Below are 14602 nucleotides of genomic sequence, written 5' to 3'. Positions count from 1 at the left end.
TTCATTGCATTTCTCACCCGCACCCCCCCCCCCCCACGCCGTACTAGGATCAACTCTCAGCCTGACTAAAAGAGCGAGGCGCCGGCATTGTGGGGGAGGGAAGGGGTACAGTGGGCATTCTTCCACTGCAAAAAACGCCCTCCCCTCGGGAGCGGTTGGGAGAAACGGTACCCGCGGGCCGGGGGCTGCGGGAGGCACGGGCAATTGCACAGCCCCGAGCGCCTGCCTCCATGTTGGGGAAACTCTGCCGCCCCGCCGAGCCTCGTCCCGCCCGGGGTTTCCCACGGCACCCAGCGCACCCCACGCTCCCCTGAAGTTAGCCTTCCCCAGGCCCTAGGTTAACTGCTCCGAAAGGCACGGCTGTAATTCACGGGCGGGGGTTGCTTGGACTGCCCTAGTGCTGAATCTTCCCTGTGCGCTCAAGGTCTCTCTACGAAGAGCTTCTCTTTCAACATCATCGTCATTACTCATTTTCAGCTGAAATGTGCTTTCTGTCTCAGGGAAGAGTTTTTCCTCTACTTTTGAAGAAATATTCCCACACACGCACACACTATCTCCGAAAACAGAGTTCTTTGTTTTGTTAAAGACAACACTTTTTCAAGTGTTCAAGGGCACACTTCTTTTGCATTTGTAACATCAAGCCTAATTAAGAATCCTTGGATGACCTATTCATGATTCAATATTGTCACTTAAACTGTTCCGTGGAAAATACTGAACTTAGTGCATGTGAGGGCATCACAAACTACGGAGCCTTCCAAGAGCTCGAACCCAGCACTTGAATTAAACAGTGGTGGAACTGAAAAAGCATGCTGGGTACTGATGTGCAAATGAGCGCACCAAGCTTCCAACTTCCAAAATGCAACATTACATTAACACTTAAGGCCACGCAGTGCCCTCAGCCTGTACACCAGATTTCTCCTGCTTTTGATAGGAACTGTTTGTCTACACTGCAGGCAGAATATTACCCGCGGCTTTTTATTACTGCATTATGTATGCACACTCCCTGATATGAACATACATTTTTAGAAATTTGAGGTTGTTCGAGTGGTAGCAATGCTGACGAACCCAGCTCAAATACACCATATTATACAGATAACACGGTGCTCACATTCTGTAAGTCTGCTTGTGTGCCACAGACACAAGAGTTGTACTCACTACAGTGAGGAAAATAATTGTATTAAAACACAGTAGCCAGGCTGCATGCACACAGACAGAGAGCAGTTAAAGGATCTGGAATTTGCTTATCTTTCCTAGTGGCTTTGGTCAGTTGTGCACCTTTCCCCCCAGTGGTTTATTAATTTGCTTTCTTTTAGTCCCCAGCCCCTGACATGGTTCCTGCTTCCTATTTCAGTTCCCTCCTTGCCTGTTCTTTGTCTCTCCTCTAGGCAGGGGGAGGGGGGTCCTGCCACTCTCACTGCACTTTCCTCCGAACTTTCTCCAGTTGCCATGGAATGTTCTGGTTTCAGCTTCCAGCCCTCCTGTTTAAAAGGCACCATCCAACACACCCTGCCTGCTTCTTTAGGTAAAAGCTAAGTATTCTCCCCAAAGCATGGCTGTTTCTTGGCAAGTGACCCATTCACACTTGCCATCAGGATGCCAGATCAGCATACTGGGAGCTCATATTCTGAGTAGTCGCTGGATGCTTGTTAAAGACGACCGTCAGCACCTTGCACTCCCAAGGAAATCACAAGGAGACCAACATAGCCGTTTGCCTTAGCTCCTCAGCACTCTGACATGGTTAACAGCTGGATCTCCCCTCTTAGTACTGCCACTCTTACTATACTGGCCTCCCCCACCTTATGGCTTCACCAACACGCTTAAAGGACCACTTCTTACAGCTTTTTCTGGTCCCAAACTTACCCTGTCTCAGAATGTGAGACTATCAAAGTAGTCATTCAACTAGCATTTGTTACAATGTAGCCAAATTTCTCCTATTTGCAAATAAGCAGTTTGTGCCATACTGAGACAAAATTTGGCTCATCAGTATAAACAGACTTGGAAGATGAAGTTCCCTAAATTTAATGTGATGATTAAATGTCATTTCCCCATACTTAACTATCTAAGTGTACAGGTATGATTACCTTTGAACTCATTTATCATCACAACTAGCTAGTTACTGTCTTGAAGACAAAGTTCCAGACGTGGAAGAGAGTTTTAAATTTTAATTTAAAAATTTACATTTTCAGTATACAGAATTTCCTCCTCTCTTCAGATGATCCCTAATCTATTTTCTCTGACATCCTCTGCACTGGGATCTGCTAAACTTCTTTTGAATTAATCTCTCTTTTAAATAAAGGCATTTTCCTCAGCTACTTTATTCAGCTTCTCACTATTTCCTGTCTCACTCCTGCTCATGGGAATTCCTGAGCTGTCCCTAAATGTTTTGCAGCTGTCTGGTGTCTGCTGAAGCACTTTGATTGGTATTTCAATAGTATTAAAAATCCTCTTTTGCTCTGAACATGTGTGTACCATTTGGGACTGTACACTGTACATTGCTCACTTCGCTGCAGATCAATTGCTACTGGCCTTACTCAGAAGTGCAGACCTTAAATTAGTCTGCAAACATAGGAGGTAACAAAAGACTGCGTTAGTCAAATCTATTAAAACATATTTGGGTATATGTTAATTAGGCTTGAGTCATACCTATTTGTTGAACATCCTGAACTCATGAATCTGTGTGGGTCTTGAGGCTACTGAAATTTTTCAGAATAGTCTCCATCATTATTATACTCTTTAAGAAGGTTAGTCACTATTTCACATGGATTATAATATCAGCAGAGACATTTCTGCATAGCACTTGTACCAGCTAATTCAGTCATGTGAACCATTTCCTTTTTATGTGTGTTCCACAGAAATATATAACATAGCACATTTCATGGCACACTTGCAATTTCAGTAAGTAGCTGTCAGTTTTTCTGAGCTTTCACTGGAATTTTAATTAACTGCGACTGATCTAACAAGCAATTAATTCAGCATTCATTACTTGTTAGGTTTATTATTACTTAAATTTAGCTCTTAAAGCTTGCTCAATTTTTTATTGGGAATGATCCCATGAGAATGCTAACCCTAGCAGCAAGGATTCTCAGACTCAGAGATAGCAGTTTCCTCTGTAGTCCAGATGTGGGTTAGTGATTTGTCAGCTTTCTCCTCTAGAAGCTGACGAACAACTCTCTTGTTTAAAAATACCTAGCATTCTCATAAAAATGACAGCAACTGCTAATAGGGAGCTATATGATGCTATGAAAAGTATGCAGAAAGGGTTATTTTAAAACAGGAAAACTGCACTGTTTGCTTTTCTTCTTTTTGATCACTCGCCTCACTGCACTCACGTGCTGTGTAGTCCAGCTGTTGCATGGCAGTCCACGACAAAGTCTGGGGAGCTGATGCTAAACTACAGAACTTTTTGTTTTTAAACTAATTTAACACAGTCTTGGAAGCCAACCTTTGATACTTAATCTCCCTTTTGTTCCCCTCATTTCTTCACTCTGCCCAGTTTAACTTATACTAGACTGCCCGGAACCAAAGCAACCTGAGCCAGTCAAAACAAGATTGCCACATTAAGGACCTGGTCAAAATGGGAATACAACCTAGGATTCCATCTAATCGACTCTCCATGAATTAGGCATCCATGCCTAGCTAAGTAAACCTGACAGACAAATTTCTCATGTAAAACATATACTACAATACAATCCTAAATATGCAATGCAATTCGTAAATGTTTGGCATTTACAGATTAATAGCTAAACTATGATGCTGTCCTGAGAAGGACAACTTCTCCATAAACACCAAGTAAACTGGCATAAAAAAGTTAATCCAGGAACACAACTAAGAATGGATACATCTGTATTTCTTACAACATTCAAAAGATACACAACTTTCTGTCAATTGCCTCAAGAGTCAATTAAGATGTGAATTGCGTCAACATCCAGAGTCACTTCACCTCAGACAATCAGTCTTATGGTGCCATTGAGGACTCAGTAATATGGATCTCAAAAATCTTACCTTTTGACAGCAGGTTCTCAAAATCACTTTCCTCCAAACAGGTATGAGGCTGGCCCTTAGTCAGCTCATTATAACCACCTTAAAAAGGTTTGTCTCCTCTTCAGCATGAGCAGTTCTTCCCTGAAGTACAATAATAGGGTTAATTAGCAGCCAGTTCTCAAATCAAAGTACAATTGGGGGGGGGGGGGAAGTAAACTTGCAAAATTGTAAGAGAAAAAAAAACAACAGAAAAATCACCTTAAAATTAACAGATTCTCTATATGCCTTAAATTGCAGTTAGCCTTTTTTCATGAGGGAACTCTGGCAGGTTGGTTACAGTCCCATACCCACAATTCTTAAAATCATAAGTACTTAGGTTGAGGTTATCATCTGATACAGATTATTTTTCACTGGGCTGGTGATAATTTCTGAGAGGATATGAAATTTCAAGAGCCTTGTTTCACCTGCAATCACGATTTAATTTCCTCCCTGTCACCTCCCTCCTACTTTTTGTAAATCCTGCAGCAATCCCCACTGCTAAACTAGAAATGTAGTCCCTAGCAAGTCCACAAACACACATGTAGTGTTAGCGTAGCTGTTTGCCAGTATATTCTGCAGCTTCTGTCATAAGGTGAGTTACCAAAACCACAATTGCTGTACTACCAGAACAGCACTTAAGCTAAAACAACCTTCTCAGTGCATTGTAAATAGACTTGATATCCACAAGTGTTGGAGTTATTTATGAGAATAAAAAGGAGGAAAAGAAAAAAAGCATTAAAAAAATACCTAAGCGAGCAGGCAGTGCTTATTTTTAAGAAGGGTCTTTATGTGATTTTAATGAAGCATACACTACACAAGTTTTCATGGTTAATTTCATACTCAGATTTTTTACCATGTATTTTACAATGGTAAATTCTACATCGTTATCCAAAAGACTTGCAAGCCTCTTCTCAACGTACTTAGTTTGCATGTCACGTAAGTAAAACTCTTACTTGAGCTAAAATAATAGCTGTTTCAGAAAGAATTTCACAATTTGGCCCATAATGAAGCAGCTTATTTAAAATTGGTAGTTTGACAGAAAACACACTAAATGCATTAACTACTCAGCTCTCCTATTGAAGTGATCTACAGTTATCATACTTGCAGGGCAGTGCTATGGAAACATGAAAGTTTCAATCATTCTGCGGCAACTGCACATTCCTGTTGTGCAAAAATAAAACTGAGGCACAAGTAAAGGAAATGACTTGCTCAAAATCAGTGAGTCAGCAGGACTGGAGTGTGTAGAATATGAATTTCTGAAACCCATTTTTGCTACAGCCCTCCGTCATTCAGATCTTGCTAATGAGGTATGTGCCATTTCAGTCACATTCCTGTCATTGTAGCTTGATGAAACAAACACTCCTGTTTTTTTCCCAATCACTGATTCCATACAGTGTCATGTTTCTTAATTGTTTGATGAGACTTCAGATGCAGTCTTCCTGCATTTTCTAAACAGCCTATAGTATATTGCTTTCCTTATCTTATTTAAAATATTATTTGAAAAGTGCTTATGTTATATACTTTCAGTTTATCAGTTAGTAATTCACATGACTACTTGATCGTTTGTCTTTTTTTACTCCATATCTGAATCTTTATTCTGACATAGCAGGCAGTTCACCACCTGAAAGATTGACTCTGCAACTGTTGTGCAATTCACAACCTTTGGAAATATACCCCCTCTTGCACTTCATCTCGATTTCCTAAATGGAATTCTCTCAATTTAAAAAACATACATATACCTTTTAATAAAAAAATGGCAATTCACATACTCCATCTTCTGTCAGCACCCACTGCAAAGCTCAATTAACCTTCCAAGTAGATCTGTCTCTTGCATCTCCATTTTCTCTCAGGTTCCATTGCAGACTTATTCCTCTTCTGACATTATATCTAATTTTCTATTAATATTTTCCTTGATTTTTCCCTTCTCTGACTGATTTTTTTTTTTTTTAATCAACTTTTATCATTTGCACTCTGTTTTCTAGTTTTGACTGCTGTCCTCAGAGGACATCATTTATCCCAACTAGCCACCTTTCAGTCACTTTCCCAGTTGTCACACCTAACTTCCCATGGTCATAACCACCCTGTTCTCCAAGCACCACATCACATAAAACACCTTTATATTAAAAAATTCACAACAGTCGTCACAGTAAATAAAAATAATTACACTCTATTCACAACCTGGAACCAATCTCTATTGAACAAGCCTTTCTGAAACTTAAAAGAGGGTGCTGTTATAAACTAATATGAACTACTTTAAATATTCTAACTAATTAGAAAGTGTTAATTTGACTAGGAAAAAACCCAGACAAATTATCTTTATTAATTAAACTCTTACTCCCTTCAGGCAATTAAGGATAATATTCAACACTGAAAGAAGTTTTTAGGAAGCTGAATTCCTTATAGGATCTTTGCTTGAGTAACTTTCTGGAAAAAAAAAGGATTTAAGAGCATATACTGAGCAGTTGTCCATTAAGAACACTATGAATACCTAAACCAGGAAAACAAAAACCACCCACTAACTAAATTTTCAAACCATGTATTTTACTGACACCTTTGTTCATTCAGCCCACACTTGGAAAAAAGAACTTTTAGTTAGACTCAATATATGGGATTTGGAGTGAGTTTGTAAGGACAACTATTACTATTGCTAGCAACAAGTTCTGAAGTTAGCCATCATCTACTGCAAAAATAGAGGTGGTCTTAAATCCTGATTGAGCATGCAGGATTTGCATTTTTCTCAGTGTTTTTCCTGTTACTAAAAGGGATCCCAAATGTGGACTGATTGTATGGCTGAATTCAGCTGAGGCATGAACAAGTCCAATTGCATCTGAAGTAAGTAGGAAAAAATTTATACTGGGACCAAATCTGCTATGTCCTATGCTGAAAACAGATATTGTTCACAAAGAATAATTAGAAAACCATTAACAAATACATAACAGTAGGTGTGTTTATATTTACTCTAGCTTAGCTGAGCTAACATTACCAGGAATAGTAATCCCATTTTATTTGAGATTCTATTTTAGTAAGCTCTGTATAAGCTTATATTAATGACAGTTTCTACTATAAAGAGTTTATGACATTAAAGGCTGCTTTTTTGATTAAGATGAGACAAGCATGGGATATGCAGAGGCAGAAAGAGATAGCAAATAGCAGTGCTGTTTCCATTGCACTAGCGCTCTCCTCTTTTTTTGTTTTGGTTTTTTTTTCTTTTTACTGTGAGTTAGAGAAGACTTAAGGACCCATAACAATTCTATTACCCAAATCGTTAAAAGGTTAGTTAAATTTTGTCAATCGTATGAAACTCAGAATCCTGTCTGAAGATATGGCAGGTGATTCTGCAAGTGCCATTATAAACACTTCTACAGTATGGGCCCAGGAGAGTACATCTTTGTTTAAAAACACATGTTAAGTTTTAGATTTCAATATGTCATATAAAAACAGATGTTATAATAAATTGAGACAGAAGAGCCTTCCTGCAAAGGTTACTGAATATGAAAAAAAAGTTTTCCATAAATTATTCCAATTCAGACAAAATACAACAGGGAAACAACCTTGGAGACTCTAAAATCCTGAAAACTTATAAAAATGTATTTCCTTATGTTTTAACAATACTTTTTATTCCAAATCCAACTGTTTGGCTTCTTGTGATACGGTCAAAAGCTGGAGATACTCGGCTCTTTGAAATTTGAAGGGGCCGTTAAAAAAAAATCCTTTATCTATTTAATTAGCCTGCATTCTATGGAGAGTTACAGATATCCCTGGGGCAAAGTGATATGGCTTGGGCTCAGCTGAAAGGAACCCTGAAAAAGCTTCGGTGTGGAAGTCCTGGTTTTATAAAGCATCAGCTAAAGAAGGCTCTCCTGCGAGCAGTGTAGCAGCTCTACCCGATTCAGCAGGGCTGTGGAATACATATGCACATCTACACACCTGGTGATGAGCAGTACTCCAAGTAGACTACAAGGAAGACCAGGGCACAGGCAGATCTCCGCGGACGTCGAAGCGCCAGGTCCAGTTTAACCACAGGGAAAGGCACACACCACCTCCCCTTCACGGGCAGCGAGTGCCCCCGGCTCCAGACGCAGGCCCGCTCACACACCTGCGAGCCACCCTGCCTCACCACACGGCCGTTTTCCCTCCCACCGCCACACACTCTCACCGCACGCCTCGCGCGCGTTTTCTCTCACAAGTCCAGCACCCCAGCCTCACACCGCACTCGCTGCCAGCCCCGCAGCCCTACCGCCTCTCTCACAGACGAGTACCTTAGCCTTACAACGACCGTTTTTATCTCCCCCCCGCCCCATCCCCGACCCTTCTCCCAGCAGTTCTCCCGCCCCCCCCCCCCCCCCATCACCGGCGCCCGCTGCTGTGAGGCGGCGCGAGCGCTGCGGCCGTTGCCGCGCAGGGGGCGCTGTGGCGCCTGCGGCCAGGTCAGCGCGCGGGCTGAGGGGGGGGGGGGGGGGGGAGGGAGGAGGAAGGGCGCGCGCCCGCCGCGAGCTCTTTCCCGCCTACCGCTGAGGCGCGCTCCCGCGGCTTCTCGCGAGCCCTGGCCTCGCTCCCGCGAGAAGCCGCTGCGCGCCTGCGCGCTGCCGAGGCCGGGGCCGGGGCCGGGGCCTGAGGAGAAGAGCTGCGTGTGGTGGTGGCTGCCGGCCGGGGCCGAGACCCAGGAGACCTGCCGCCAAGATGAGCGGCACGTTGGCCAAGATCGCGGAGATCGAGGCTGAGGTAACGCCACGACCTTCTCCCCGGCCGGGGTTGGGCCAGGCACGAAGCGCTAGACGGGGCGGCCGCGGTGCGGCTCTGTGAGGGGATGACAGGGCCCTGCCGGCGCCGTTGGGGTCGTGAGGCGCCGCGCCGGACCGGAGCGGGGGGGGTGGGGGTGGTGGGTCCCGGCAGAGGCTCTCCCGGTGGCGAGACCTCTGTTTCGTCCTCTTGCAGATGGCCCGGACGCAGAAGAACAAGGCCACGGCTCACCACCTGGGGCTGCTGAAGGCCCGCTTGGCCAAGCTACGCCGGGAGCTCATCACCCCCAAGGGAGGCGGCGGCGGCGGCCCCGGGGAAGGTGCGTTGTTCTGCGGGAAGGCTCCGGCCGAGGCCTCTGCAGAAGCGGCCGCTCCTAACTGCCGAAGTGTGGGGCGTGTGACGGAAATCGATCCAACGGGGGCGGCTCCCGTCCGCTTAAGTCGTGTCAGACTGTCTGCGGAATAAATCGGAGCAACCTTCTTCTCTCCCTCTTGTCCTTCCTGGTACAGGACCTTAGCTGTGGTTTGTGGCCCTTTGTAGGGCTTTGAGGTGGAGCCGTTGTTGAAGTGTAAATGAAAGGGCTTCTGCATTTTGGCAAATATAATGTCGTGTTTGCAGAAGTCTTAGGGCTTTTACATGAAGAAGCATCTTGCAGCAGCCACCGGTTTTTATATGTAAAGGTGTGAACTGTCTAAGCTGCAGTGCTGAAGGGAATGCTCCACCTACTCTCAAGTCAAGTATAGCCCACCAGGAAGTCTTGCAGCCTACACTTTATTGACAGGTACATGCCATGGAGCGTTATACAGACAAAGTGGTGCAAGGCAATATAGATTATGAACTCTTTGTTTCATGCTCTCTTCCTCCTCATAGGGAAGCTTACCTGGCTTTCACTCAGGCAGTATTATTAAAAATAATAGCGGGACTGCTGTCCAGAACCTTAAAAGATAGAAAATGTCAATCTTTAAATGAATATTTTTGCTCCTTATTTGCAGGTTTTGATGTTGCAAAGACAGGTGATGCACGGATTGGGTTTGTGGGTTTTCCATCAGTGGGGAAATCTACTCTTCTAAGTAATCTTGCTGGTGTATACTCTGAAGTGGCAGCATATGAATTCACTACACTAACTACTGTGCCTGGAGTCATTAGATACAAAGGAGCAAAGATACAGGTGAGATCTTTTTGTGTCTGTGAGGATATAGATGCCGTGTTAATGGCTGAATGGTCTAGCCTGACATTAGCAGGTTAGAAGTGACTTGTAGAAGTGCTTGAGAATACATTGGAAATGCTTCCATGAAGTACTAATTTTACCCTGCTTTTCACTTTGTTCTGGGGAGAAGTTCCTGTGGTAGTTCTCATATTCTCCATGAGATGATCTCTTCCATTGTACCAACAGGGCACATGGGGTAATACAATATATAAGAATCAAAGGGGAAACAATTTTGCCATATTCTGTTCAGATTTGCAGTAGAGTCAGCTGTTTTAGGAGAAAGGTGAAAGTAGGATTTATTTTCTCCATGAAGAAAAGTATTTTTCTCATGATTTACTTTCCTTCCTCTGAACAAATAGCTACTTGATCTCCCAGGAATTATTGAAGGTGCCAAGGATGGTAAAGGCAGAGGACGGCAAGTCATTGCAGGTGAGTATATTAGAGCTGGAGGCAGCATCCTATCCCTGGTTCAGTTAGTACAGCTTATGAGAATGAAGGGTTGAATCACCGTTTCTGATGTCTTTAAAAAGCTGAATCGTATGCTGGAATCGAGCTGCCTACTGTGAAGCAGTAGCCGTTTTCATTTTGGTCTGTTTTCAGTTCTGGCTTTATGCATTTGCTGAGTTTGTGCTTGTTGACACTGCAGTGAAAATGTATTACCAATTTTGAAGGCAGATGTGATCCCATGTTAAGCAAGACATGCTGTCTTCATTTCTTTACCTAGGTTATTGTCATCAATCTGGGGTCTGAATGTAGACAGGAAGGAAGATTTTTTCCAGCCTCTGTGATTCTTGTAACATGTCAGGATCTGTGTATCAGTGATGCTTGGCCAGCACTACAAACATCGGTCTTATACTGGAATTTAAAAATAAGCAATGTACTGGCCTTTAGGGTTTTAGTATTGTCATTAGCCCACTGAGCCATATTTTATGTTGTTTTGTCTCAGATTGTGTGAATGTACTTTTTTGAGAGACTACTTTCTTTTTCTGATTCTTAGTTGCTCGAACCTGTAATCTCATTCTGATTGTTCTGGATGTGCTGAAACCCCTTGGTCACAAGAAAATCATTGAGAATGAACTGGAGGGATTTGGAATTCGTCTGAATAGTAAGCCCCCTAATATCGGATTTAAAAAAAAGGATAAAGGAGGCATTAACCTTACAGCCACAGTAAGTTGGAAGTTTTCTTTAACGAAAAAAAAAAAATTGCTTGAAGAAAGAGGCATTTGCAGTTAATGGTATGCTTGGGACCATTCCTGTGCTGTGACTTCTTTAGAAGCTGAACTGCTGTATTGTGCTGTAGTCAGTTCCTTTTCTTGTAGGCCATCCATACCTGTCTTGGGAGCCTGACCACCTCCTCATCCCCAAATCAGAGGCTTGGTTGCTTTCCAACAATTACATGTTCTGAGGCCCAAAGGGGAGTGTGCAAAACCTGACTCTCACTTGGTGGCTACAGCATTCTTCTGGAGAAGATTGCTCAGAGTTCCAGGCCTTGCAACCTGGACTACTCATTTCCCATTTACCACTGAATCTTTAAAAGTGTAGAAATAGCCAGAGGTACCAAAAATCAGAACTCTGCTCTGGGATCTAAGTACCTAACATGTAGCTGTCTGGGGACTGGACTAGTAGATACGTGGGTTTGTATCACAACTGGTCCCAGATTGACAGGAAACACTACTTCTGAAATGTCTGATTGCAGCTATTAGTGGGGCATTAATATAAATAAAGCTGTTACAATTTAAATCTTTTTTTCCCTCTCCTGAGGCTAACTATGGTAAAATCATGGTCAAGTGCAATAAGTTACAAAGCAGCTATTATTTCTAGTAATCTATATGCAGCGATTGCTAGGTGATAGCATTATTAATTGTAATACTTGATTTGACTGTAAACTTTTCCATTCCTTAATGCTGTGCCTACGTTCAGTGTCCTCAGAGTGAGCTGGATACTGAAACAGTGAAGAGCATCTTGGCCGAGTACAAAATTCACAATGCTGATGTCACACTGCGCAGCGACGCCACTGCTGATGATCTAATTGACGTTGTTGAAGGAAACAGGTACTGTTGGGACCCTGGCTTTGGCATACCTGCAGTTTGTATTACAGAGAAAAGAACTGTCTCTCAGGTTTGCTTCCCACAGAAGCTAAGCTAGCAATGTGGTATCAACATAGGAATATCCTTTTAAAAAAATGAAGTTTTTCTTTCCAGTGAAGGTAGCAGTGTACTGCTGCTATGCTGCTGTAATGGTATTTCCTTGTCTTTGCAGGGTTTACATCCCATGCATTTACGTCCTAAATAAAATTGACCAAATTTCCATTGAGGAACTAGATATTATTTACAAAGTACCCCACTGTGTACCAATATCTGCTCATCATCGCTGGAACTTTGATGATCTGCTGGAGAAAATTTGGGACTACTTGAAGCTAGTACGAATGTGAGTCCCAGTTGTTGCCTTCTGTGGGGTTAAGTGTAAGGCTGAGACTGAAGAATGTCTCAAGAATGGATGAATAATGATTATTTTATAATGTTTTTCTATTAGCTTAGAACTCTAGCTTTCAAATGATGATGTCTTTTGTCACTGAAGTATGTTTACTCTGTAAATCAAAAATTGTGCTCCTCTTGTCTGTTGTGTGATGGACAGAGTTTCTTAAGAGTCACAAGTGCTATGTTTTGAACTTGTAGGGGAATTAAATGAGGACCTTGTGAAACCAAGTCTGAAGTACCTCTTAAAAAATTCCTGAAAGCATGGAATTCTAGTCAAACTTAGTGAAAAGTTGTGAATTTCAGAGGTAGTCCTCTATTCAGGCTGCCATACATTCAGCTGTCTTAACAGAACTGAATTTAGTTCTTCGTCTAGCATTTCAGATATTTTTACTATAAATTATTCCAGGTTTACCTCATACTTCTAATGCATTTCTTTGGATGAATTTATTAATGAATCTATTCATACTCACAATACAGTAATTGTAGTCTTTAAAACTTGTATCTATCTTCCTGTGACAATATAAAATCTACTATAAAAAGGGATTTAGTACGTCTAGGTATCTGGGCTATAGACTTCAACATTTTTTTTCCTAATATATGTTGAGTTTTTTAGAGGAAAAAAAAAATCACAAGTCAGAACTATAATACTGTAGAAGTTCTTTTCTATCAACTATTCCTGTTTCATCTTCTTCTAAGCAACTACAGAAAGCTCAATTAGTGATAAACCTTTGCAGTTACAAGGGAGAACCTGCTGCAGCCATTGGCTACCCAGATGCATTTTCAGCTTACGAACACCGAACTATTTACAGAATATCTGTTGTCACGACTGAAATAGTGGAACTCGGCACAAGTGCCCAGGATGACAGAGCAAATGACCTATGAAATTTCATGATGGGTTGAAAGAGACAGGGAGGTTTTGGTATTGACTGACTGTTCCATCTGCGTTACAGCTACACCAAACCTAAAGGGCAACTCCCAGACTACACCTCTCCTGTGGTACTACCTTACTGCAAGACAACAGTGGAGGATTTTTGCATGAAGATCCACAAAAATCTCATTAAAGACTTTAAATAGTAAGTATTATTGTAAAAGAATAATTTATAGACAGTAGAAAATAATCTGCCTCTTGGTATATTCTTTCAGTCTCCTGTAAACTAGAAAGGAAAAGAGGATTTGATGTTTTTTCATGTTGAATGGAATAGATTTGCCTATGACAATTGATGCTTAAATTACTATAGTTTATGTTCCTATGCACTTTTCTGGATAAATTTCCTCTATGGGGAAAATGTTTTCCTTTATATTTGAAAGTAGTGCTAGATGCAGCATTACGGGCCATTGCCCTGTATGCACAAGTATTTTGGATGACTTCATACTTTGTTTTGATCTGCTTGTACTCTGGTTCACACAGACCACTCATCCAGGTACTTGCAAGAGAATAAAAATAGCTCTTAAGCATTGCCTTCTGTATTAGCTTTGTGACAGAAATAGCTGCTGTTCTGCTGTTTGTGTATTATACTTCTCAGCCTTTCAAATTTGATTTCTCTTCTCCTTTCAGTGCACTGGTCTGGGGCTCCTCTGTTAAACACAACCCTCAAAAAGTTGGTAAAGACCATACTCTTGAAGATGAGGATGTTATTCAGATTGTGAAGAAATAAAGTTGTTCTTGCATGGTTTGCCACTCCGCCTGAAATTTGTCATTAGTTGTAAGTGACAAAGAACAGGCTATTTCTATCAAATCTGTAACAAATGGGTATTTTTTTGTGTGGTTTTTTTTTTATGGTAGTGTCACACTGCATGGTAAAACTGATGTTTCTGGTCTACTTGTACTGCAGTGTCCCATTCTGGGAGAACTTAACATATGAGAAACTCACGTTAAGTGACTTTCACAAGGGCACACACCTTATGAGGAAGCTTTGATGCTTGGGATCATTTTCTGCTGCATGTATGTGTCTTACCAAATTGGAAAAAAAAGTTCACACATCAGGAATTATGGTCTTCTAAATTAGAACAAAACACAAAAAGCAGAGGCTGGAGAACCATATCTTATGAAACAGTGCTGGAAGACAGAGTTCCAGCTCTGGCTACCTTAATCTGAAGTGTTCTTGCTTGAATACTTCAAGGCTAGTAGTAGTCCTGTGGCTGTGGAAAAATGGTAGGT

General features: G+C 41.9%; 1 protein-coding gene across 1 annotated transcript; it reads left to right on the top strand.

The window, feature by feature from the left end:
* The first annotated feature begins 8582 nt into the window (after nucleotides 1-8582).
* Nucleotides 8583-14122, top strand: DRG1 (developmentally regulated GTP binding protein 1). Its single transcript, XM_075041722.1, has 9 exons — nucleotides 8583-8742; nucleotides 8956-9079; nucleotides 9753-9928; nucleotides 10327-10396; nucleotides 10965-11134; nucleotides 11888-12018; nucleotides 12227-12394; nucleotides 13395-13517; nucleotides 14000-14122. Exons 1-9 carry the CDS (start codon nucleotides 8701-8703, stop codon nucleotides 14097-14099), a joined length of 1104 nt encoding a protein of 367 aa, XP_074897823.1. The 5' UTR covers nucleotides 8583-8700; the 3' UTR covers nucleotides 14100-14122.
* Nucleotides 14123-14602: the final 480 nt, after the last annotated feature.

The sequence above is a fragment of the Buteo buteo genome, chromosome 11 (genome assembly GCF_964188355.1).
Source record: "Buteo buteo chromosome 11, bButBut1.hap1.1, whole genome shotgun sequence".
Lineage (NCBI taxonomy): Eukaryota > Metazoa > Chordata > Aves > Accipitriformes > Accipitridae > Buteo > Buteo buteo.
This window is presented reverse-complemented; position numbering and strand designations above follow the sequence as displayed.

What these genes read in the sequence shown, in the direction of transcription:
- DRG1 (XM_075041722.1), top strand. Translation starts at nt 8,701, where the DNA reads ATGAGCGGCACGTTGGCCAAGATCGCGGAGATCGAGGCTGAG. An exon ending in TCGCGGAGATCGAGGCTGAG is followed by an intron (nt 8,743 to 8,955) that starts GTAACGCCACGA and finishes GTCCTCTTGCAG; the next exon opens with ATGGCCCGGACGCAGAAGAA. An exon ending in AGGACGGCAAGTCATTGCAG is followed by an intron (nt 10,397 to 10,964) that starts GTGAGTATATTA and finishes TCTGATTCTTAG; the next exon opens with TTGCTCGAACCTGTAATCTC.